Source organism: Prionailurus bengalensis, chromosome E3 (genome assembly GCF_016509475.1).
Source record: "Prionailurus bengalensis isolate Pbe53 chromosome E3, Fcat_Pben_1.1_paternal_pri, whole genome shotgun sequence".
NCBI lineage: Eukaryota > Metazoa > Chordata > Mammalia > Carnivora > Felidae > Prionailurus > Prionailurus bengalensis.
In genome coordinates, this window is record NC_057357.1 from 22222489 (window position 1) to 22248363 (window position 25875).

At 46.2% G+C, this 25875-nt stretch overlaps 1 protein-coding gene across 1 annotated transcript in view; it reads right to left on the minus strand.

Annotated features, from left to right (window-relative positions):
- The window catches only part of TNRC6A (trinucleotide repeat containing adaptor 6A), a 101476-nt gene that overhangs the window by 19539 nt on the left and 56062 nt on the right, over nt 1-25875 (minus strand). Inside the window, 13 exon segments of the mRNA XM_043560266.1 lie at nt 2046-2130; nt 2132-2257; nt 2531-2608; nt 3045-3173; nt 3623-3760; nt 3928-4074; nt 4482-4624; nt 8414-8465; nt 8808-8888; nt 10462-10494; nt 11714-11889; nt 12910-13086; nt 14452-17034. Coding sequence (XP_043416201.1) covers nt 2046-2130; nt 2132-2257; nt 2531-2608; nt 3045-3173; nt 3623-3760; nt 3928-4074; nt 4482-4624; nt 8414-8465; nt 8808-8888; nt 10462-10494; nt 11714-11889; nt 12910-13086; nt 14452-17034 — 3948 coding nt within the window.

Genomic DNA, 25875 nt, shown 5'->3' on the forward strand with positions numbered 1-25875 from the left:
CTCTCTCTCTGTCAAAAGTAAAACAAACATTAAAAAAAAAAAAAAAAAGTAAAAACGTCCTGCTCTAATAATGTAGAGACTCCCATATCTCAAGGCGCAACTTCCTTGACCTTTGGTGATGAAACACATCACACTCAGATATTCTGTTGGAACAGGATGGAAATTTCCATCTTGCATACTGTGGGTCAGAAAACTGACTGTTAATCCAGGGTTTCTTAAGTGTGATCCAGGGACCATCAACATCAGAATCATCTGAGATTCTTGCTAAAAATGAACACTTTTCAATGGGAGCCAGAATCTCTGGCCACATTGCCAGGTGGTTCGTATTTTAAAATTTCAAAACAAATAGTTTTAAATACTTGGGTTTGACGACAGTCCATGTGATATCAGGTCAAACTTAAAAACTTTAATAACGTGGGGCGCCTGGGTGGCTCAGTTAGGTGACCAACTTTGGCTCAGGTCATGATCTCACGGTTTGTGAGTTCGAGCCCCGCATTGGGCTCTGTGCTGACAGCTCAGAGCCTGGAGCCTGCTTCGGATCCTGTGTCTCCCTCTCTCTCTGCCCCTCCCCCGCTCACACTCTGTGTCTCTCTCTCAAAAATAAATAAAACATTGAAAAAAAACTTTAATAACATAAATTCTCTAATATCATCCCAATTTTTTTTTTTAATTTTTTTTAATGTTTATTTATTTTTGAGACAGAGAGAGACAGAGCATGAACGAGGGAGGGTCAAAGAGAGGGAGACACAGAATCGGAAACAGGCTCCAGGCTCCGAGCTGTCAGCACAGAGCCCGACGCGGGGCTTGAACTCACGGACCGTGAGATCGTGACCTGAGCCAAAGTCGGCCGCTCAACCGACTGAGCCACCCAGACGCCCCATCCCAATTTTTTGAAGAGAGCAATTACATTTGCTGTTCTCTGGACTCATCAACCAGACCCAAGACTCGGCAAATTTTTCTGTGGAGCTTCAAATAGTAAGTATCTCAGGCTCTGTGGGCCACAAGGTCTGTGGGTCTCTGTGCAACTCTGTTTTAGCACAAAAGCAACCACAGAAAATACATTAACAAAAGACCATGGCTGTGTTCCAATAAAACTTCCTTTACAAAACCAGGCCACCGGCCAAATGTGGCCAACAGGCTCCAGTCTGCCAATGCCTGATTTAGACAACCATGCTGTGTTGGTATGAGTTAGGCAGACCTCTTAACCAGGAAAATGTATCTCTCTGTCCTTGCTGAGAGTCCGCAGCAATACGAGGGGGCGCCAGAATGAAGCGAAGCAGGGCAACAGCAGGCCCCACCCCGCCCACGGCCAAGAGCAGGCTAGCTCGTTAGCTGTCTTCAACACACTTGGGCTGGCAACCAATCAAGCTGGCTTTCGAGAAGCCATTTTAAGGGAAAAGAGAGAAAGCAAAAGCAAAATCAACAGTGTCAACAATCAAGGCTCAAAATATAATCAAAGGCACAAAGAGAGGAGACCCAGGGAGGGGGAAAACATACAAGCCTGAAGTTTCCAGAGGGAGACAGGGAAAGAAAGGAAGAGGGGAGCTACTGCAAGGGCAACAGAGGCAACCCTCCTGCCTCTGTGTCCTACACTCAACACTCATGCCAGAAATCACCCCTAAAGACTCAGACAATCGTGACAATTTCAGGCGCTGCCCCACAGAAGCCACTCATCCCAGTTATTCCCCAAAGCGGCACTGCTCCGGGTGTCTCTGGCATGTGGTTACTAACCACCCTGCCCCCCCCCCCCGCCCCCCACACTCTACGAGGAAACCACCTGGGGCTCAAGAGCAACTTCACCTTTATTCTAACCCACTTTAAATGAGCAGGGAGTTTTTGAAACAGCACGGTTTTCTGGAATGGAGAGAGGCCTTCCTGGAAGCAGGGAGATAGGCTGACCCTGGGAGAGGCAGGGCAGCTCCCGGAGAGGAACGAGCCACAGAGCCGGCGTGGTTCCGAGGGGACAGAACTGTGCCGCCAAGGGAGAAGACGTCAGGCAGCGGCTCCTGGTGTCAGGTGAATGCCCCGGCCAAGGAGAAACCCACCTATAGGGAAGTTGCTGAAAGCATTTATTGGTGACGGCCCTTTCTGCAGCTCGGGTGTAGTGTGGGGCATGACGTTCTCGAGGAAAGGTTTTCATGGCTGGCTGATGGAGTGGCTGCTGCTGAGCTGGCGGGGTCTGTTGCTTCACCAACAGGTTGGGGTCCAGTTGGCGAGACTGCTGCATCATTTGCTGCTGCACACTAAGAGGTCGACCCTGAAAACAACCAAGTGATCGGGAAACACTGGAGAGAAAGTCTTTAGGGATACCCAGGTATTCCCCCCTCAACTGCTGAATTCCCCTCCTCCCCGGCAGGAAGGTGAATAATCACCATACTCCAGTTAACACGACCTCCGGGCAAACAGGAGACTTAATGCAACACATATTTTGCCGTATCTTGATACAGGCATTTCGCCTCTCTTGTCACAAGCTCGAATGAAGTGAGTTCAGTGCAAGTGAAGCAAAAGGGGAAAGAAGGGTGCGATCTACCTGCTGGTCTTGCTGCTGCCGGTTCCCAGAAGGCACGCTTCTCTGACTCTGCGCCCTTTGCTGCTGCGCTAACAATCGCTGGAGGGGAGATGGCGAAAAGGCCGTCAGCGTCTCGTCAGAGTCGTGTCATAGAGCAAGCTTCGGGATGGCTGCAGGTGGACCTAAGGCGTGGCCTCATCTGGCGTACCCTCCTCCTGGGGCTCCCTGGACTCAAGCCATTGTTGAATTCGGTCTTTGGTTCGGTCTAAACTACTGGCGCTTCGGGAGGGACATGTGCCCACCCACCCTCCCCGCCCCCATCCCACTCCCTCCGCCATCCCAGATCTGACTGGGTGGTGCTCGAACAGCATCCCGCCTTTCCAGCTCACGACCTGTCCTCCCCGACAGACTGTAAGCTTCCTGGGGGCGACGGCACCCACTGTTTGCTGCCACGCTTCCCGCAGAGTCTTGGGTTTATTAGCACACAGCAGACGCTCAACAGACTTGCACTGAATAGGACTGTTAACCGACTCACCTGTAACTGGGAGATCTGAGAAAGCTGGTTTAGTTGGGATAGCTGGTTCAGCATGGCTACCTGTTGAGGGCCAAAGAGCGGATTCAGGCCACCGTTGTTTGGTGCATACTTCAGCAATGAAACTGGAACCTTAGGATCACAATGGCAAGTTAATAACGTTGATCAAATAACTCAGAACTAACTAAATGTGCTGTGTAGTTTGACTTGTCAATAGAGCAATTAAATCTGTGGACTATTACCATGGAAGGTTGGTTAAGTTCTTGCTTTGCTTTATCGTTCATATAAACTTTTCTGGGTTAACTACAAGAGGACAGGGGTGAAATCTTAAAGCGGCCAATTTACTTTGCTGTTGTCTTCCTCCCCTCAACGTGTTTTCCGGAAGCTAGTGGTAAATTTCAGGTGTAACTGAACTTGGACTCATTTTCTTGACCCAACCCACATCCGTTCGTAAGGACAGCTAATTCTGCATTAGCTGCGTCTCAAAGATGCCAGTCGATGTGATGAGGAGCACCTAACTGTCTCGTTCAAATACCAAGTGTTTCCAGGTACACAGGGGAGAGCACGCCCGCAGTCACTACCTGAGGGGAGAGTAATGGAGGAGGCACTTGAGCACGGAGATTAGGCTGAGATGAACTAAGAGGTTGTGCTGGAGGCTGCTGCAGGCCCCGGGCTTGTGCTGCTGTGTTTCCAACACCGAACATACTGGGATTGCCATTCTGCAAAACCAAACGACAGCAACAGAACCCCAGTGGGATTCTTTAGGGACGGACGTTGCAATACCACACTGTAATATTGATTTAAACACAGTAACTACAAGTAAGAGAGATCTTATTACTTCTACAAAGCATTCAACAGAGAGCCTAAAATACACGCGTGGACTTACCTGTCTAACAGAATTCAAGTTTTGCATACCCAGCCCTGCTATGGAGCCAAGGGCCTGGTTAGGTAGTGCACTATTTGAAGGGGGAAGCTTCATGCTTTGACTGGACATAAACTGCATGTTTTGGGATTCATCTGCTACAATGCCATCCTGATTGGACAGACAGAAAGATGTGCAACACCAGCCAAGCAAACAAGTAGAAGGGAGAAATCATTGCAGGAACAGAAGAGAAGTCACATGACATTCCAGCATCAACAGGAAACAGGTAGAGAACAGAAGAGATCAGATTAGTGTTAATTCTAGAGTACATAAAAAGAACCAAACACATTTTACGGGATTCAGAAGAAAATACAAAATGCAATCCCTATGCTAAATTGAAACATAAAAGGGAGAATGAACTACAAATCCAGTAGTAGGATTTGGCACTGGATTATAAGCAGTACCTTACATTAAATGCCCTAACCACTAATGAGAAAATTATGCCATTAAGTGTACTGGTTATTAGCCACAGGGTGAAACAAACAAACAAACAAGTAACAAACAAACAAACAACTTACCTTATCAAAATAAGGACTGCGTTCCATGGAAGACTCTTTGGAAATCTGAGGCCGAGAACCAGGGCCTTTCCCGACCGTTCGATTGTAATCACCAATATTTAGGCTATGTTTATCTATGTCCATTCGTTTGTCTTGTAACATTCCTAATAAAGGCAGGAAATGATGTTACCATGTAGGAAGACAATTCAGTTGGCTTCAGATAAATTTACAGTAGAAAGCAAAACATTTCCTCCCTGCGGGAGGACTTCTGCCTTGAGAAGGACATGTGAAAAATGCACTTGCATTTAGTAAATCTTGCATTCCTCACAAGTAAAGTTGGGTTTAGCAGACGCTGCTGTTTTACTGAACCAATTAACCTGAAGTAAATAGGTTAAGATGTCTTTGGTCATCTTTAACCTAAACTTTATAATAAAAACAATTTCCAGTTACAAATAACAAAAACAGCCGCCACGAGAACGCGCCATTGGGACAGATGCGCGCGATGTGCCGGGCACTCACTGTCCCAAACATGTGCTCTAATTTCATGCTGGTAACCCTACTCTTCTTGCCCCCATTCAGCAGATGGGGAAACTGGAGACAAGACAGGCTCACACTTTCTCCTCTCTCAGGTCTTCCTCTCCCATTATGGTCCACATTCTGCCTTCTCTGCGACCTCAAACTCAATTTCTTATTCCTATATGTATCTCATCTTTAATAATAACCACGTATTGTTTACTGTCTCTCAGCTCCAAATTCACCCTTTCTGACTGCCCAGTCAAAGCACACCTTGGGTCTTTACAGTTTTTCCTTTGCCAGTTGGTGCAGAGGCTCTGTCGGTAGAGGGCGCCGGAGAGATGCTGTGGGAGGAAGTTCGCTGTGCTCCCGGCAGCCCCCAGAATCCACCCCCCCGCCATCCCTCCACGTGGCTCTGTAGCAGAGTCTCTAGTGAGACACCGCTCTGCGGACAGATTTCCACCAAGTGCCACCAGCACAACAGCACAGCGACTCGCGTGCCATTCAGTGAGCCATGGAGGAGGCGGGGCCTCCTCCTCACAGAACGGACCCACGGTCCGGATACGAATTTGTTTTTCCTGCCTGAAAAGCTTCTGCCATCCCCAGTCTGGCAGAAGACCTTATATCCCCACAGCACTGTGTCTGACCACGGAACTCACTCCAGAGCAAAGGGAGGACGGTCATGGGATCACGCCCGTGGATGAAGCGGTCTGACCACATACGCCGTCACCCAAAAGTAGCTAGCCAAACTGACAAGCAGAACTGGTTACAAACCAAGTCGGGAGACAACATCCTTCAAGGATGGGCTTCTGCTTCATGGCACACACTGCCACCCACATCACCAGAACACAGAGGTCTGGGAATCAGAAGGTGAGAGTCGGCATGGTTTCTCTGTTACACCTGACAAGCCCCTCAGAATTCTTGCTTCCTGTTCCAGCAACTCTACAGATTTGGAGACCTTAGTGCTCAAGAGAGAGAAAACGCTTCTACAAGGAGACACATCAGGCCGCTGAACTGGAAGATGAAAACGGCACCTGGACATTTTGCCCTCCTTGTGCCACTGAACCGCCGGCAAAAGGGGTTCATCTGCTGGCTGAAGTGACTCTGATCACCAGAGGAAATGGGCTTTCTGATACAAAACAAGGGCCGCGAGGACTCTAGAACCCAGGGGGTTCTCTGGGGGTGCTCCTTCGCATGTCCGGGCCCACTAGTAAAGGTCAACGAAGAGCCAGAGCAACCAAGAAAAGGCAGGACGATTAAGGGCTTGGATTCTTTGGGAACAAAGACCGGCATCCCTCCAGCAGCAAAGGAACCCGGGGGCGCTGAGGTACCGGTAAGAGCAGGGCAGTGTGGGATGGGTGCCGACAGAAGCAAGCCAGGACACCAGCCACAGGTCTGACCAATCACAGAAACGAGGTCAGTACAAGCTCTGCACGTTTCCTATGGCTTGTTACATGAGTGTGGTTATCTGGACAGGCCAACCTTCTCTCTCCCATTTTCGTTTTATCCACTCTGAACTGATGAAAGTTCCTATCCTACCCAACTGTTGAAAGTTCGCTCTACAACTCAGTCTTTCAGTCTCAACTGTGACTAACTTTGAGGGGTAGTAATACCGCCAATGACAATGCAATGACTACTGGGACCGTGTGTGTCTCCTCAGTTTGGTGAGAGGGCAGACTTCCTCACCTGTTAGAAAGAGAAAGAGAGCCGTGCCTCGTTAAGACAGAGCCGCTCTGCCACTGTAGTGGGACAGGGCAGTGTGCGCACAGGGCGCGTGTGGAAGATGGTGGTCGAAGGGCGGGGTGAACTGTGCCATCCATCGACCTACCGCCTCTCAGCTCCAAATTCACCTCGTCAGCCCTGGACCCTTTCCGTATCTTTCCCTTGGCCGGCCGACACTGCAGCTTTGCGGGTAGAGGGTGCAGGAGACACTGCTGTCTCCCGGGTGCAGGCACCCCCTCCTGCGGCACAGACCCCACCCTGCCGCGGCACCCCCGGCAGCGGCTCTGGCGGTCTAGTGGCAGAGCGCCTCCCGTGAGACACCTCCCCACGGGGCACAGCTCCTGCAGTTCCGCGTGGGCGACACCACTGTGACTTCTCTGCCACACGGTGAGCAGAGGCCAGGTCCAGGAGTCTGGACCCCCTGCACAGGCACGCCACCTCAGTCCTAAGGTCAGAGACCTCTCCTTGCCTCTGCTAGTCTATCTACAGTGTGCTCCTTACCTCCTACTAGCCAAAGCCTCGTCACTCGAATAATTCCTTAGATTTGTATCAAACCTTCCTGTTCAAATCGCTGCATAGTCCGCTCTCCTGCCCGGACTCAGACTAACAGAAAAACGGCACCACCTACTAAAGTTTTCAGGCAAGAGAGTGGAAATCAGCTTTTATCACACCCGCTCCCTCACCCTCCACAATGCATTGGTTCAGACTGGTTAGCAACTTTCGTTGATTCTAATTCCTGAATCTCCACAGAATTAAGAGTCTTCCCACCTACTATCTTAGAGTTTTGAAATCCTCACTGGATTTGAAATCCCACTCCAACAAATCTCACACTGGTTCTGGTATCTTGTCCTTAGTCCTCTGCCGCGAATCTTTCCTGTCCTAAGACATTTTCAACCTGCAGCCATAATAATTTTACTATTATTATTATTATTTTTAAAGTTTATTTATTTTGAGAGAGAGAGAGAGAGACAGAGAGACAGAGAGCATGCATGCATGAGCAGGGGAGGTGCAGAGAAAGAGAGGGAGGGAGAGAATCCTAAGCAGGTTCCATGCTGTTAGTGCAGAGTCCGACACAGGGCTCAGGTGAGATCATGACCTGAGCAGAAACCAAGAGCTGGGCACTTAACTGGCTGAGTCACCCAGGTGCCCCTACCATCATAATTTTCTTAAAACACAAACCCAAATCATGTCATTCTCCTGCTTCAAATTATTTAATTCCGTGCTTTCAGAATAAAGTTCAAACCCCCCAGCTCCTTATGTTTTAGCCTCTGCCTCATTTCTAGCACCTTCCCTAGGCAAAGCTTCTTCAATACCACACTCCCACCACCATAACCAATTTACGTTTCTTCTCCCACTGCATGGAACTACTTGCCATTTCTCTAGCTGTCTTATACTGTCTCTGTCCTATTATCTGAGCCTTTACACATACCGTTCCCTGAATTACTAAGACTCTATCACCCAACCTGGATGACTCCTCCTGACAGGACTAGATTTGAGGTAATCACAGACTGGTATCACCATGACCTCAGACCTTGCACAGCGATGTGCACTTGGAAGGCTTATAAACCACCGTACTCTAACGCGGGCTAGAGAGCACAGGATACCGTAACGGGAACCCAGACCTCCCCTCTCCTGGCCCAGGTCAGTGCTCGCTTAGTAGGATCATGTCACAGATCCATTTGTCCATCAGTGATGAATACAAACTCAACCTGATTTACCTCCAGAAAGGTCCATCTTATTGCTCTGTACGTTTTCTTCTGGTGAGTCTCTCTGAAGGAAGAAAATGGGGCATGTTAGCAGGCCTTCATTCATCAATGACAAGAAATTAAAAACGAAAACCTTTACTTCATTATTTGTCAAAAGGCAAAGAGGATATGTGACCGATGTTTTTAGCTACAACTATAAAAATAAAGAAGGCTTCATGGCCCATTTTACTGTAACCTCCAGCAGACTCATAAGGCCTCAAACGTAAGTAATAATTTGTTAAGAAAACAAAAAATTAAATTAGGGTAATTTAACCACCATTATAGGTGGTTAACAGACCACCTAGAACATTATGGGGTATCAGACCACCATTAAAAGGGGAGGGGGCTGCTGGGAAAACACACTTACCGAAAAACTGATATTTGAAAACTGTTTAACGAATGGATTTATCCACGCTTCTTCTTGTTTGTTTCCACCTTTCATGGTTCCCTTTGCAAAACAAAAGAGTAGAAAGCTGCCACGGCCACCTCTATTGATCTGGGTACAGTGATGGATTACTATAACTTCAAGACAATTCCCAACTCTCATTTTTAGCCAATTAATTTCTCCTTCAACCAACTCTTATCCGAGTTGTTAACAATTACAAATCAACTTATTTGATTTTCAACTTCCTTTGCTCCAGTCCTCTGGTATAGCTGTAATGTACAGAGAAATCCCTAAAGGCAAGCAGTCAGAAGGAAAAGACGGAAGCAAAGGGCCTTGATGACCCACACAAGGAAAAAAGGTCCTCGGACTAACGGAGAACTGCTCGTCACACAGCTTCCAGTTTATAACTGGATGGTGCTCTGAGAGCTTACTCATAATCTGGATCTGTGGAGCTCTCACACCACACTAATGTAAAAGTAGTCACTAGGTTTCTCGGGTTCATCCAAAGAAACCCACATAACGTGTACTTTAGTTGTGCTGCATGCGCTGTACTGAAAAAGCACCACACGTTTCCAAATGAAAGACTTGAAAAATTATGATCTGTGTTGCCAAGAACACAGTACCCCAGCAGCAGCTGAGGCTGGGGGCCCCCCCTTCCACCCCGGTGCTGGCCGGGAACAGGCGGTACAGAAACTACTGAGACATGCTTCGAGGGGGTGAATGGTCCACGACATGCCCGGTCGACCGGGAGGCGGGAAGCCACAGGGACCAAGGTGTCCCGTGAATGTGAAGACCATGGGGCCGTTCTCGGTCTGCTGCCTTAATTTCCCTTTCCCGTTGCTACCGCCTGTTCCTTCCGACTGTGGGACAGAACACAGCTTCACAGTCCCCCCCGCCCCCAAGTGCAGGTCTCTGAAGCAAGCACCTAACCCTCGCCGTGGTTTCTGAAGTCGTCCTTGATTCCTCTGCCTCTCACTCCCACCCGCACGCCTAACTGGCTGCCAAGGCCTTCTGTCCCTTCCATTGCAAAATGTCTCTCCAATCAGTCCTTGCACTACACATCCATTCTTGCTTCCCCATTCAGGCCCTCACTTCTCACCCGAATGAGTGCAGAAGCTTCCTGAGATCCCCAACTCTGGTCCCTCCTCAGTGCCAATGATCTTTCATATGATCACTGGTTAGCTTTCTTTAAAGTGAGTAATTTAAAAAACCCAAGTTCATGTTGCCTTCTATGCAATTTCACTGGCTCTGTATTTTAAACAGAATAAAGTTCAAATTCTTTGGCACGGTACTGAAAAGACTTTACAACCTGCCCCTTCATCTAACTATAGAGCCAGATCTCTTGTCACCTCTGTCCAGAGATTCCACATTTTAGTATGTCAGGCTACTATTCTCCTTAGCACATCCCACCCCCAGGCATCTTCCAAATTCAAGTGGGCACTCCTCAGAGCTCTCCTATGGCCCCACACTAGATTCTGAGCTCCTTGAAGGTGCAGCTCATGTCCTAGTGGTTTTGAACCCCCAGCACCAAGCACAGTACCTGGCACACAGCAGAGGCTAAATAAATGTTTGCAGTTGCTTTCTAAAAGATTTTTACTAGCAGAAACAAAGGAGAAAGAGTAAAAAGGCTACACACCCTTTCCCTTCTCCTTTTTTTGCCACTCAGACCCTGTAAGGAAAGACAAAGTCACAAAACAGCATGGTCCAGTGGGAAGAACACAGGGTTTGGAACTGGAAGGCCTAAACTTAAGTTCCCGCTCTGTCACTTACTAGTTATGTACCTCTGGGCATGCCACCACCTTTTCCGGTCTCAAATTCCTAATCAGTATTCTATCTCAAAAGGTCATGAGGATCAAATGGCTTATGTAAAATACGGGAAAACACTTCATAAACTACATGGAGGCAACAGGCAAATTCAGCCGAATGAAAATCTTTGTAAAAGAAAATGGCAGGTCCTAGACTGAGAATCCCAGGATTAAAAGGGAGGGACCCTGGTGGCCAGCTAGGGGAGCTACTGGATATTTTACCTGCAAGGTCCCTCGGGGTGGGGAGGGGGGCGTAAAAAACAAAACAAAACAAAACAAACGTTTCTCAAAAAGGCGGGGGGGGGGGGGAGGGGGGAGAACCCCCAGGGGAGGGCCCCCCAGGGAGAACCACCTGGGGACTGGGCATATATTTTGAAAATGGTCCCCAAGAGAATCTGACACCAGCATCCAATACCATCTCTTAAGAAACTGTGCTTTGTGTCAGTGGTCTCAGACCTGGCTCTGCATCAGAGACATTTGGGGTCCAATTTCCAAAACTACAGTAGGTCTGGGATACAGGAGGTTGTGCTTTTAACAAATGCCATTATGATTCTGATGTACCAACAGGTTTGGGGGTAACATTTGTCCACATATCGGAGACAAACCAAATAACTCTGATCATTTCTGGGCATTTCTGTCACAGGACCTTTCGGGGTGAGGGAAGGGCTGAGGACGGGGGATGAGAAAGGAAGACGGTGATTCTGGGTAAAGGGGGGTTGGGGGTTCCGGGTGAAGCGGAATGGGAGATGAGCTGGCGGTGGGATGGAAAGAGTCAACATGGAGATTTGCCCTTCTCTTCATCCCCACCACTGCGGGCACCACTCTGGGTGAGGGGCTGTCCCAGGCAGCACTGGTGGAAGGGGAGGAGGAGAGAAATCCCAAGCTGTAGCAGTGGGGAGAAAGGAAGTTCCTGTGGTCTTATGGTTTTCTAGGTGGCTGCCCGTACACGAGGCTACACCTAAATTGGGGACTGCCTAGACTGTACTGGTCGCCATAAATGGGCAGGCAGGACAGCAATTTTTTCTGAGGGTAAACTACCTTTGGAATTCAAAGTTTCAAGGGCTGTGCCCTTGAAATGTTTACCTTCGATGACATTTTCTTTGTGTATGGTGGCCAATTTAAAGATGAGTTAAGCTCTTGAGATGAATTACTATTCCACATTCCAATCTCTACATCCTCTTCCTCTTCCCAGCCAGTGGGGCGATTTCCAGGCAATGGCATATCATCACCACACCAGCCATCTTGCATAGATTTTGGCCCTGATTGTGGATTTGTGATACAAAGAGAAACATGCTTTAATCAAACAATTCTTTCTAGAGGATGAGAACTCATTAACAGGGTGGGGCGAGACGGGGGTACCTAAAAAAACCCCGCTTTTACTTCCCTTCCCAAACCTACAGGGCAGAAGTGTATGTTTTACACTGAGTTGAAAGTTCCATTAGGCAAGAATTTTTTTTTCTTTTTATAAGTAATCTCTACACCCAACATGGGGCCCAAACCCACGACCCCGAGATCAAGAGTCGCATGCTCTACTGACTGAGCCAGCCAGGCACGCCTATTAAAATATAATTAATTTTTTAATTAAAAATTTCAATGAAACATCTCCCATGCTTTTACAAACAGAAGGTACCTAAGATGGAACAAAGGTAGCCTTCTTGTTCACCCTTAACATTCTGCATGGCCGCGCACAGGGCAGAGGATAGAAAAAATTTAAAAGAATTCATTTTGAAATACATTTTCAATGAGCACGGCCAAAAAGTATTGCAAATCATAAGCAGAAAGTATCTCATCTCTACACTCAGCCTTTGGAAGTCCTACGGGGTGCCCCCCACACAACTTATGGGACAGTGACCGTGTTCATCTAAACAACAGGGGTCCTTCTTGAACTTTGTTCATTTTACATATAACATTCAGGGAATTATCTGAAACCTCAGCCGGACATTTTGGATATGCGTCTACATGACTATTCAGTCACTCATGCCGGACAGCATAAAAGTTGCTTGACCGTTACTAGATAATCTTATTTGGTAAAATGTAATTTAGATTTGGTGAAGTATATGCAAATCCTTAATAGTTAGCACAGTTCTAAGGAAAGGTAAGAAAATTCACAACGATAAAAGAGCAAACCAAGTTACGAATTCAAAGAGCCAGTGAAATCATCCAGTATGATAATACAGGAATACATTTACAATATAAACATTATCTGATTATTTACAGTCCTAGTCAATGACCGATCACCACTGTGACAAAATAGCTACCAGGAATTATCAACAACTTACCAGATTTGCTTAACGCTTGAGGACCAACAGAGCTGGAGCCCCACGTGGACGTGCTGGATGCCGCAGCAACGGGCTCCCCCCAGCTGGGACCACTGTCTATGGGTTTACCCCATGCTGAAGTACCATTATCCACAGTTGTGGCTGGAGTAGAAGGCTCCCCCCAGGGCTCACCCCAGCCTTTAGAAAGTGTGGGAAAAGAAGTCATCAGCACATGGTAGGGTGGGGCGGTGGAATAAGGGGCAGCAAGGAATACTTTAGGGAACAAAAGATGAAGACCTTCACATTCACGTATCTAATAATGATGCTGTGATGCGCAAAAACAGATGGCATCTGTTTTATGCAAAGATGATAAGTCATTTCCCATTATGATAGTTTAGCCAGTGATGTGACTTTTTCCACCTCTTCTCTCCTAACTGCCCTCTGGGTGTAGAGCAGACTGCTTCCAATAACCCCGATTATGGCAAGTTATCTTCCTTCGAAGACGAACTTAATTCCTGGGAAAGTCAAGTCACTCTGAGCCAAACCTAGTGAATTCAAGCGGGTGATCAAGCCGCGTAACAGCGTGTGGATGAAATTTATACCCTAAGGGCAACCTTTCAACATCACTGTTCTGGGATAAACAAAAATGAACTGCCAGACTAACAAAAGGTAGGCATCCGATTTTTATACCTGCTGGACAATGCTTCTTAAAAATTCTGAAGTGTCAAGTTGCCCAAAGCAAACCCATCAACATTGTTTAAAAGAACCAAAACAGCCTTTCCCTCAGATACGCACCTGTTTCTTCTAAGAATTAAATTCAAATTAATACAATAAGCTCTACTTGGGAGACTAATTAATTAGATGCTGAGAGGTTAGTTTATGAAAACACTGCTATCGCTACGTCCGGTGGGATTATTACTCAATAAAACCTCCATTAACAAAGACAATGCATTCCAGTGACACTTAATGAAAACCTCATTGTCAAGATAATCTGCAGAGATGGGAATCAGTTCCTTGTTATGGGAGGAAAGTGGAACATACCACCAGAAAGGTATTATCAAATGTGTTAAAGCACACATACACACTGTGTGTCTAACAGACTTGGATTTCAGGCCTCCTTAAATAAATGTCTTTGAAGGCCAAATACGGCACCTGGTGTTTAGAGTATTATAGCTGGATGCTTGCTGTATTTCTGGGACTACTGTAGTCAGATAACAAAACCAAGAAGTGACGGCTAGGCTCCGGAGAAGTGGGAAATGTACGGCATTCCCACTCGACACTTTTCCGACTCTGCCTTCTGAAGCCTTCCTAACAGAGAATGGAGCGCGTGAGGGTCACAACCAGCGCGGCCACCGGCAGAGCTCCGCTCCCTCATGTTACACACCTTGCCTGTCGCCATCTTCCCTAGAAGCTTCTCCTGCATTAGAGCAGAAAAGCCCCTTGCGTGCACATCCAACTACTCTGTGAAACAGATCTTAACAGCAGCGGTAAACGGAAACGAGGCTACTGCAGTCCTGGGGGGTGCTGTGTGACACCACCAGACTCGACCCGGTGGAAACTTACCGGAGCCGCCGCCCGCCTCTTTGCTGGAGATGGCACTTGCAGACGGGAGCAGCTGCTGGACCTGTGCTTGCTGGTCTGAACGGCTGCTGCCGTTCGGGACGTTTCTGTTCCACATGTTCACATTTTTGTAGTTGTACTTGCTTGGGTCTCCCCAAGCCGAAGTTCCGTCATCAATCTCCATTTTGCGACGTATGGATTCCGGGGATGGTTCCTCCCAGCCTGTGGGCTCTTCTTCCTTTGTCGGGGCTGGTATAGGTCCTCCCAGCCAGCCTGTACCGGGAGGTTTGCCTGTAGCTGGCGGGATCCCCCAGGATCCGACAAGGTCTTGTGGCTTGTTCCAGTCTGGAGAACCGACTGGCTTCGACGAATCTCCCCAACCTAGAGACTGATTAGACTTTGGAGGCTCTCCCCATCCCTGGGAAGGATTAGGTTTAGAAGATTCATCCCATCCTGATGAATTATTTGGATTTATGTTATTTCCCCAAGTAAAAGAACTAGTTTTACCAAGTTCGTTCCAACCGGAAACGGACCGGTCACTGTCACTACCTCCTGAGCTAGATTTCTTGTTAGCCTCACCCCAATGGTTACTCCTCGAAGTTTCTCCCCAGTTATCGCTGGCGGACACGGCCCACCCTTGGTTTGATTTTTGCCCGTCACCCCATCCCTGTTTGCTCTTTTGCGAATCATTCCACGTGGACTTCTCTTCTTTGCAGTTCCCCCACTGATTGCTCTTGACCGTTCCTGTAGCAGCAGAATCATCTTCCCATCCCCCCTGGCAGTTCGAGCCTTTGGAATCTCCCCACCGCAGAGCAGGTTTGGGATCTCCCCACCCCGATACAGATGAGGTATCGTTACTAGTAGGGCTAGTCTTATCTACACACGCCCCTGAGTTAAAAGTCTGTGTGGCAGAGCTTCCCCAGGCCTCTGTCCCATTGTCAGTCTTTCTTTCCCCTCTAGGTGAAGTTTCGGTGTCCCAGGCAGTATTCTGCTTAATCGGGGTCTGTCCCCAACCAGAGTTGGAGAGGACACGTGGATCCAAGTCAGTCCTGTTCACGATGCTTTGGAGTAATGTGTGCTGATCAATTTTCCTCCTATCTCTACTCTGACTTTCCCCAGTTGCTTTTTCCTCGAGGCGTCCAGTGCTTTCTGTACTACCTTCACTCTCCACTGTTCCTCCTGTTTTGGCCCACACGCTGTTCTGCTCGTTTGTCTGGGATGTGGCAGCACCCTGATCCTCTTCCTCAGTAGATTTCCATCCGTTTGTAAACTTCTTACCATTGCCGTTTGCACTGTCATTGGAATGCTGATTGCTAGGCAGTTTGCTCCACTCGGCGCCGGGTAGATTAGTGCCAGTGTTTTGTGCGGGAGCTCCCCACCCTCTTCGACTTCCTCCAGAACTGGCGCCATTCCCGCTTCCCCATGACGCACTCTGGGAACCCGCTGCCCCGGACTCCCACACGCCTCCTCCTTTATTTGCGTTAACTTGAAAGTTAGTGCCCACAGGCCCATTCATGCCAGGCTGCATTAGAGTTGCATTCACAGTGTCACCATTAGCTTGGCCGTTAGGGCTCGAACATTTGTCTCCAGAGTAATTAGAACCATAGGCACCCCACGTAGTACCGTAAGAGCCTCCACTTTTTGACTCTCCATTGCTAAGGTGAGAAAGGGAAGTGCCATTCATAACTGACGGAGCCTGTATCTGAGGAGGATTCATTGTGCTCACACGCCAGGCCCCTGTATTACTAGGCAGTTCATTATTCTGTACTGAACCGGAGTTTGGTAAACTAGAGGTCATAAAGTTAGTAGTGTTATTTGGTCCAGTCATTTCAGTGGTAATATTCTGAGGTTGACCACTGAATGAAACCTTCTGTGTACCACTTACTTCAGATTCACAAGTTTCCTGAAGGCTTCCCCAGGTACCATGGGTGGCAGAACCACCCACTTTAGAGTTAATACTCTGATTGTTAGGCATCTGGCCTATGGTACTGCACTGAATATTGATGCCGGAACTACCGCTCCCTACAGGCCCTTTTAGGGCAAGTCCGTTGTTTTCTAATACTGGCCAGGCACCATGGTTGCTAGCTGGATTCAAAGTGCTTGGATTTAACCCTCCATTTGATGAAGAACTTACAGTGCCCCAAGCATTCATTCTATTGTTGCTACTTTCTGATTTGCTTTCAGGAGCATCCACAGAGACCTGACATGTGCTTATTATGGCTCCATGGGAAAAACCCCATGGCCCAGTACTACCTCCATGGCCCACATTATTGCTGCTGCTACCAACCACAAACTTGTTTTGGGAACCAAGTCCAGTGCTATTCCGAAGGCCATCTTTTTCACCACCTGTGTTCCCTGAAGCCATGATAGTGATGTTTCTCTCTGATTCAGAACTGGAGACAGAATCAGCATCCATACATTCTGAAGCCAACTCTGGATCACTGCCAGGGACTGAGGGCCATACTTCTTTCTCAGGGGAGTCGTTCACAACAGCATTCTTACAATTTGTGCTAGAGTCACTCGGAGAAGACACAGGTCCCCGCTGCGAATTTTCATAATGGGATCCTGAAGTATTGTGGTTTAGATCTAGAGTAAAGGAGAAGTACAAAAACACTTAGGAAGGGTCTGAGAAAATGGTAAGTACGTTATAAATGTACGTGGTTCCGCAATACTTGACAAATGCGATACTTGGCAGTATGGTTACAAAGGCACTGGGTATATGCCAGCCGCCAACGTTTCTCATCCAGTTGTTAATCCCACACGGGAAGGGTATTTTGCTGCTTTGTTCACTGATGTTATCCTATAAGCCTAAAGCAGCACCTGGAACATAAGAGCCCCTCTCAATAAATATCTGCTGAATGAACAAACTGTTACCTTATCAGCAAAGAAAAGAATTTTGGTGTCAGGAAGGACTAGGTGATAGTAAACGTATTAGGATAATGAGGCAACCCAGGCCTAGAGGCCTGACATGAGAAAGAAGGGGTTGGAAAGTAGATGGGTAAGGACAAACAGACAAACTTGATTAAATGTATTAGAAATATACTAGAAATGCCTTCTTGTCTTCCCTTTCTTAGAACAGCTTCTCCACACAACTGTTTTTGGGTATTATAACATGCTTATAAAAATTACAAAGTCTTTTCCATTATATTTCCATTTCATTAGTGTTTATACTCAACCTGAAATACTGCACACAAGTCAGCATTATTTTAGTTCCATTCCCCTTCATAAAAATTTAATTTACTTTCACAGCCATGTTTTTTTTAGAAGATCACAGAATTGCGATGATTAAAAAATCAAGGGCAGGGGCGCCTGGGTGGCACAGTCGGTTAAGCGTCCGACTTCAGCCAGGTCACGATCTCGCGGTCCGTGAGTTCGAGCCCCGCATCGGGCTCTGGGCTGATGGCTCTGAGCCTGGAGCCTGTTTCCGATTCTGTGTCTCCCTCTCTCTCTGCCCCTCCCCCGTTCATGCTCTGTCTCTCTCTGTCCCAAAAATAAATAAACGTTGGAAAAAAAAAAATTAAAAAAAAAAAAAAAATCAAGGGCAGACACTGGACACTATTAACAACCGACCAGTCATATAATCCTACACTCTTGGCCTCACCGCTGTATCTCATCATCTAGTTATTTTGCCGCAGGTAGGGGGCAGGCAGTTCTCATGTTTCCAATACTTTCCCAGATTCATTACTCTCATTCGGCGTAGGGATCTGGTAGTTAGAAGTTTCTCAGAGATGCTAACCTCCATAAGATGTCTGCATTTAGACTGCCTTTAGGGGGTCGCTTATGTTGTAGTTCTCGACTAGAATGGTAATCAGAATCCTATGTGGTGCTTCTAAATAACCCACGGGTTCAAGTCATATCCCAGACCCAATGAGCCAACCGCCAGGGGCTGGAGGCCTAGAAAACAAATATAACTCACTATCAGGATGTTGCTAATGTGGAAAACCAGGTTCATCTGGTATCATTTTGTCTCAAAGCACAACCTCCAAGCAGCAAAACATTATGAGCTAGAAAAGAGTAGCAGAAAAAAGGACTAAAGAGAAACCAAAAGCATGTATATAAATCACTAAATACATGAAATTTAAAGTTCTATGAGAGACTCTGGTCTCCGCTCCCTGTTTGAGAGTCAGGTTTTTTCAGCTGCCAAATCAAGTTTGCCATCTTTCATTGCCTGTGAGAAGGATTTTTGTCACAAAACACAAGACACCGAACAGTCTGTCTCGTTGGGCAAAAACAAGCCAATACACGGACTAGCACCTGCACCGCCAGCAACATCATTCAGTACCATGGGTCATGTGTTTTCTATGCATTTTTGTCACTGACTCCTTGGAACGACCCTAGAGCACAGCTATTACCTTCAACTTTGTAGATGGGGAAATCAAGGCCCAGAGGGTAAGTTATAGCACAGGTGAGGAAGAGCGGATTCAGCACTTGGGTAAAAAAACTAGGTGGCTAATAACAACACGGCTGGAACTCTAGAGACACAGAGGTTCAAGTCCGGGCTCTATGCAGCAGCTGTATGACCAAGTCTGCAGAGTGGGGACACAAACAGTACCACGCCACCCAGCCGGGAGCTACACTGTCCTGTGTGAAGTATTTAGTTCAACACCAGCTTCGAGTAACTGCTCCACGGAGCGCCAACTGGGTACAGTGAGTAAGAGCACAGCTCTGTTGCCAGACTGCTTGGACTTAAAAGCTGCCCTGCCATTTACTAGCTGTGTGGTCCCAGGCAAGAGGCTCTGTCTTCCTGCAAATTAGTTTCCTCATCTGTAAAGCAGGGACGATAATAATACCCATCACAAATAGCTGGAAGACTGAGTGGTTCATGATTAAAAGTGCTTTGAACCACATCTGATCCAGAGTAGGTACTTAATAAATGAGGGCGGTTATTATCACTAATTAATATATAGTGACGATTACCGGGATTTTTCAGTCCTGTCTCCAAAGCACATTTTTCACTCCATCACGTCTATCTCAGGAAGAACAAAACTGGAAAGCATACAACAACCTGCTTACTTTAAATCTCTACATAACTCACAAAGAATGCTAATTCCTGAATTATTCCCCCACAGGCACCCCCTCTCAAAGGGGGAAAAAAGTTCCTGCTTCTTTATTGCTTTTCTTCATCTCCATAAGTTTCCTAAAACCTAAGATTTATCCTTGCTTGCTTCCTGAGCGTGGCAAATCCTAAACACTGCCAAGCCCCAAATCCATCCACATCTCCAAATCTGAATAATCAAGCTGCCACCACCACCACCACCACCACCACCACCATCATCATCATCATCATCATCTCAAAGGCTAGAGCAAAAGTGCTTGTTTCCATTCTTTGTTTTTCTACAAGCGCGTGTTTTCTTGCCACTTCCAAACAGCAGGAGTAAATAAGATCAAGAATGTTAGACAAAACTACCTAAGCTGAAAATAAATGAACAGACCTGGAATTTAACACTTAAACAGCAAAAGCATTCCCATAATGACAGGAAAAAGGTAGGATAGGTGTCGTCAACACTAATACGCAGCCTTGTGCTGGAAGATGATCCAGAAAAAAGGTAAGGAGAGCAGACAGGAAACAAAGCAGGTTAACATGTAAAAGCAATGGTTTTCCTATACACCAGAAATAGTCAATGAGAAAATGTGATTGAAAAAGGATCCTAACTGCAACAGCCACAGAAACTATACAGCAGCTTGGGATGAAGCTAACAAAAATATTTAGTCATTTATGATTACATTTGATTGCAGGCCACAGAAGACAACTTGATTAAATACAGAAACTTGTTCCTGAATAAGAAGATAATAATAATATTCTTTCTTAAAGTTTAATTCAATTAAAAGAAATTGCCAGCAGGAGTCTGTAACTTGGTTTAAGTGACTTACAGATTCATGTAGAACATAAGAGAATTCCAAAAAAAATCTCAGGAGTGGGAGAGGGCGGGAGGAACCGCATGATCATGCAACAGCTAGCCAGTGCTGCACTGCCCGAGTGTCGAAGCTTTAACTGAACAGTAAAAGCAAACCAGAAACAGATCCAAGCATTTGTGAACTGTTAGCATTTTAAATCAACAGGAGAAAAGGAATATCCAATACTTTAAAAAGATTTCTTGAAATGAGACAAATTTTGTCAAAAATAATTTCATATGATTGTGTTAAAAGATGAAACCATGAAGTCACCAGTGAATGAGAATTTTTTATACATAAAAAAGTAAAAAAAAACAAAAAACAAAAAAAAAAACAACAAAACAACAAAAAACAAAAAACCCACGAAACAAAGGACCTAGATCTGACTACTTGCCCCAAATGCGAAGCCTTTTTATGTCAAAATACATCAAAAGCAGCAAGCAAACAAACAAACAAAAAAAACCCCCAGCAAACAGCATGATACATTTTGCAAACCAAATTCTATCACCTTTAATGTTAGTAAAAATTTCTCAGAATCTAGTCATGAGCTGGTTTGGAGGTGGTGGTGGTCTAAATGTGTCTTTTGCTATATATTTCTATGTATTTTAGGAAAAGTAGAGATCCATCAGCACTTATTAGCTAAAATTCCATTTTTAATCTGAAAACTATTTGATACTTTCAAAAAAACCTAAAAGAGTATTTTGAAAACTGTTTACCAAGAACCTTTTGGTTATGAAAAACGTGCAGTTTAGACAGAGGTGGGGAGATCCTCGTCTAATTAAGGTGTAAAAAGAAGAGGGTTCCTCGGCGATTGCAACTAAAACATTTCAGAGACTGAGATTATTTCAGAATTGGGAGAGGTCAAATTTTTAGTATGTTTCCCTTACAGATAAGGAAACCAAAACCCATCATCACAAATGATCCAGAGGATAAACCCAGAGGAACCTTATTAACAATCCTGTTAAGTTTTTCCAGGAAACAGCAAGCAACAGCGAGACTGTGAAACCCCGTCTTGGCGTGAGGAAAGGGGACAGTGGAGTTTTACTGAGTGTGGTGCAAAACACAAATCTGTACACATGGCAATGATGTGGGCAAACTAAGATCTGTATGACTGTGCTTTAACTGCAGAACACTGGAAATGCAAACTACCACCGGCTCCTTGTCTCTCAAGGGTGCTGGGGGCAGCTCTAGCATCACATCTCAAGAAGAAAGGTGTCACTTCCTAGAGCCTCTGCACAAAGATCAAAGCGGGCATGTGCAGGCAGAGCACAGACTGGCTATAATTCAAGTGATTTGTAAATTAACAGTATAATCTGCTCAGGAAGAATTTAGATTCAAGAAAGTTCATTTACTTTTCTTATTAGATATATAGCATATAACAGATTTAACAGTTAAACATGTGCTTTCTGCCTTAAAGACTTCATTCTCACCAGAGGACAAAGTCCTTCAGAAGTAAATAGTACTTCGGTGTCATAGTATTTCTGGGAAGGATGATGCAGTATCACTGGGAATATGAGAGGCTGACATGCACAATTTCAAACAGCACTCAAGGGACAAAGTCTAGAACGTTTCTTTCAGTTATTCTGGCCTCTAGTCCAGGGGCTGGGAAAACTTTTCCCGTGAAGGTCCGATTAGTGAATATTTTAAGTCTTGCCAGTCAGATGGTCTCTGTGGCAACCACTCTGCCACTGTGGCCTGGAAGCAGGCATAAAAACAATGTGGACACGAGTGGCGTGGCAGTCTTCCAGTAAAACTTGACTGGAATGGGCTGCAAGCCATCCTCTTCTAGATTAAAGAAGACAAAAGCAATACTACCAACCAAATGTGATGCACGGATCATGGCTGGTTTCTGGTTTGAGACACGAGGTGAGGCTGCTGGGAGACAACCATAAAAGACAATCTCAGGGGTGCTGCTCCAGACCAGATGGTGAGTGCCTCGATGGGGCCAGTGGTGATGGCCATCCCCGGGAGAGAAAAGCTGAGACATGTGGGAGATGAACCAGCAGGACCTGGACAACCAGTGGCCCGTGAGACATGAGTTTAAGATTTCTAGGTGACTGGTGCTGGATGATGGGGATGCCAACCTTCTGAGCAATGGAACCCAGAAAGAGACACTGGAACGTGGCCGGATGAGAAGTTCCATTTTGGACGTGTGGGGTTTGAGGGGCCTCACATCAGCTGAAGACATCCAGAGGACATGAACCTAAAACTGGGGAGAGATCTGAAGCAAAGCCATGGGGGGGAATAAAACCTGAAAATTGGTCAAAGAAAAGGGAAAGAATGCAAGAGCTTTCAGGAGGAGGGCGCGATCAACAATAAAAATGTAGGTGTCTATTAAGATAAAAACGGAAAAGCCTGTTTTTCGCCACAACTAAAACTAAAAATAAGTTAGTCTGGATTTGTCGTTCAGAAGATCAGTGACCTTAGGAAGAGCTATTTTAGTCAAGTGAGCAGGAGCCAGACTACAGAGGACTGAAGTGATGTATCAGAGAGTACAAATATAGACCACTCTGCGAGACGGTGGAGGAGAGAAATTCTGTGATTCCTCAGGAGACTGGGAGTTTAAATTTTTCTTAAAAAGACGATACAAGCTTAACTAGGTTTATAGACTAAGGGCGAAGAGGTGCGAATAGAGAGCAAAAAGCAGAAGCTCCGGGACAGCAAGGACATGAACCACACTGAAAAAGCAGTAAAGAAGTAAAGAGCACAGGTGGATGGACAATATTTTCATCTTGAAACATCTCTGGAAACCTTAACATTCTCTTTTTCATTAAAACAGCCCCATTTCTTGGTCATTCCCCATGATAGCTCAAATGACCTTGAGATTTCTTTAAAAAAAAAAAAAAATTCAAACGTAGTAAAGGCTATGAAAAGTAATGCAGACAATACCCACATGCCCCTCCCTGTGAGAAATAACTAAATTAAAAAAGTCCTGTGCACCCTTCTCTAACCACATCTCCTCCCTTCCCCAGTGAGTCACCGAGGGTAACCACTCAAAATGCTGTATCTGAACTCATCTCTAAGCAATACAGAATGTTCTTTTGCAGGCTTTATATTTTATATAAACGATATCCTACCATAAACAAACAAAATGACATTCTTGGAAGAACCAGTGGAACTGTGAACACGAACTACGTATTACAAGATACTGAACATGTCCCCTCTTTGCGCAGGGGTGGATCGTGGCATCATGGTTGCACAGGAGACGATCCTTATTCTTGGGGAACTTCCTGTAGCAGTATTAAAGGTGAAGTGTAATGAATGTGCACGTGTGTGCAACGTATGTACACATGATGGGGAAGTGTACACGTGAAGGCAAGGAGGAAGGTGAGGGAAGGAGGTGTGTATGTGAAGTCAAGGTGGGAAACTACTAACAACCGCTGGATCTGGGTGCAGGGTACACGGGGATTTGTTTCTCTATCCGTTTAGCTCTTTGTCAGCTGGATAATAAAACGTGGGTCGGAACACTTTGGCCCCGTAAGAACAATACTGCTGCCAGCCCTGTTAGGTGCATCAGCGCCGCCCAGATCCTTTATTACCTAAAGGCCTCTAGGTCCCCCAAACTGAAGTGTTATTTGGGCAGCAGCAAAGCCAGATACCCGAAGGTTCTAAGTCCCTTGGCACGGACTGAAAGCATCATGCGTGTTTGAGGCCCGGCCACAAATGGGAAGCTGGGCACGCAGAGCAGTCTGGTTTGACCAGCGCAGCAGGGTTCTAAAGGCTGGCACAGGTATTTCGGAAGGGTACAAAACTCAGTACAGTTGCCCCAGTTCCCATCACTCTTTCTTATCTTCTACTTTGCTTACTTGCTAGGCCCGAGAAGGGGCTGAGCTTGTGACCTCTGATTCACGAAGTACCTGTTCTCATCTAGGTGAGACCCCTGCTCCCTGACTGCACTGAATAAACGAGAAATGAGTTCTGTGAGGACAAGGGAGGTGTATCCAGCACTCCTCACTTTTATCATGAAAACGTTAAGCAAATAGCTGCGTATTTATTGTATGTACTGATTAACGTGTCAAATCATCTCCATTAACTGCATCTGTTCAGGAAACAAAAATGTCAAACACGGATACAAAAATTAAAAGTTAAGATCATGTTCGTACAATTCTGAACTGCATGCGGTTCACGACACCACAGCTTTTGTGTCTGTGGACTACTGCTCAAGCTGTTTATAACATAGGCTACGCCACTCTTCACTGATCACTAGCCTAAGCTCGAATCTGTAAAATGAGGCTTAAATGTGTTCGTGAGGTGTGTGCATCATAGCGAACACCCGCTAAAGGTCAGTCATTACTGTTGTAAATACCCCTCAGAGGCCAGGGCAGGCCTGACAGTCTCAGGCGGCTTCCCTGGCTCACAGACACCCGGTGGTCTCTTACGTGGCTAAAGTTGCTCCTACTCCGAGTAGCGCCTACAAAGATGTTTTAATGTAAACATGTGACATATGCTGGTAAGGGGGGTTCCCAAATGTTTTCAAAACAGATAAAAGCACAAGTCTGGTTTCTCTGCAGAGCACTCTGCCTTTGTCATTCACAAGCCTCCGGGCTCAGCCAGACTGCCGACTGCCGCACCCTCCTGGCTTCCGGCCCCCTCGGAAAGTACTTGGAGAAACACGCAGGATACTTTTCCTTTTCAGCCTCTGTTGAAGATTTCTTCCTATGCTCACATAGGCCTTCTTTTCATCTGAATGCACATCTGTCATACTTGGGGATTTCTGACTACCACCCACTTTTGAGAAAAACACTCTTACACTCCTATTGGTCCATTTCAAAAACACCTTTGTTCTTTCATTTCCCAAACTGAAAAAGCGTATTCAACATCATACCATTTTCTAAATTTACTGGCCCACTTCCCTGTTTGTTTTGTGAACTCCGATGCCACCAGTTTGGTGTGTAGGTACTCGAGCACGTGTTGTGTGAGTAGCCTCTCCTAAGGTTTCAACCACACTTTTAGAAAACATGCTGATGACTCAATACATCTGTTCCCAATCTGATTTCTCAGATGAACTTCACACCAAATTAACTGCTTGGCATCATATATAATGTCTAAACCAGACTCTTCTTCCTGAAAAGTACAAGTTCTTCTGTAAAAGTTTTGGGGAAGATAATTCATTCAGCACCTAAACATTAGGTGCCAAGCTACATGCTTAAAACACATCGCACGGTTTAATCCTCAAAGCAACCATATAGGTTGGGCATTAATGTCCGTACTAACAGATTAGGAGAAGGTCCAAGTAAGTTAAGTGATTGGGCAAGCCCACACAAGGGAGTTAAGTGGCTGGGGTGTGGGGGGAGGGACGGTGGTAATTTACGTTTGCATCCTTTCCAATACTAATGTGCTGCTCTGATCACCTATGCCAGAAAGATCACATCTGTGTCCTCTTCCTCCTTCCCCACCACCGTGCAGTATGGTGCCCAAATACAGCACGGCTGTCAGGAGCACAGCTCTGGAGCTGGAACTTGAGCTCTGCCCCTCATTAGCTGGGAGACACGGTAACATGACGTGCAGAGGAGTTCCTGGTGTACATAGGACAGC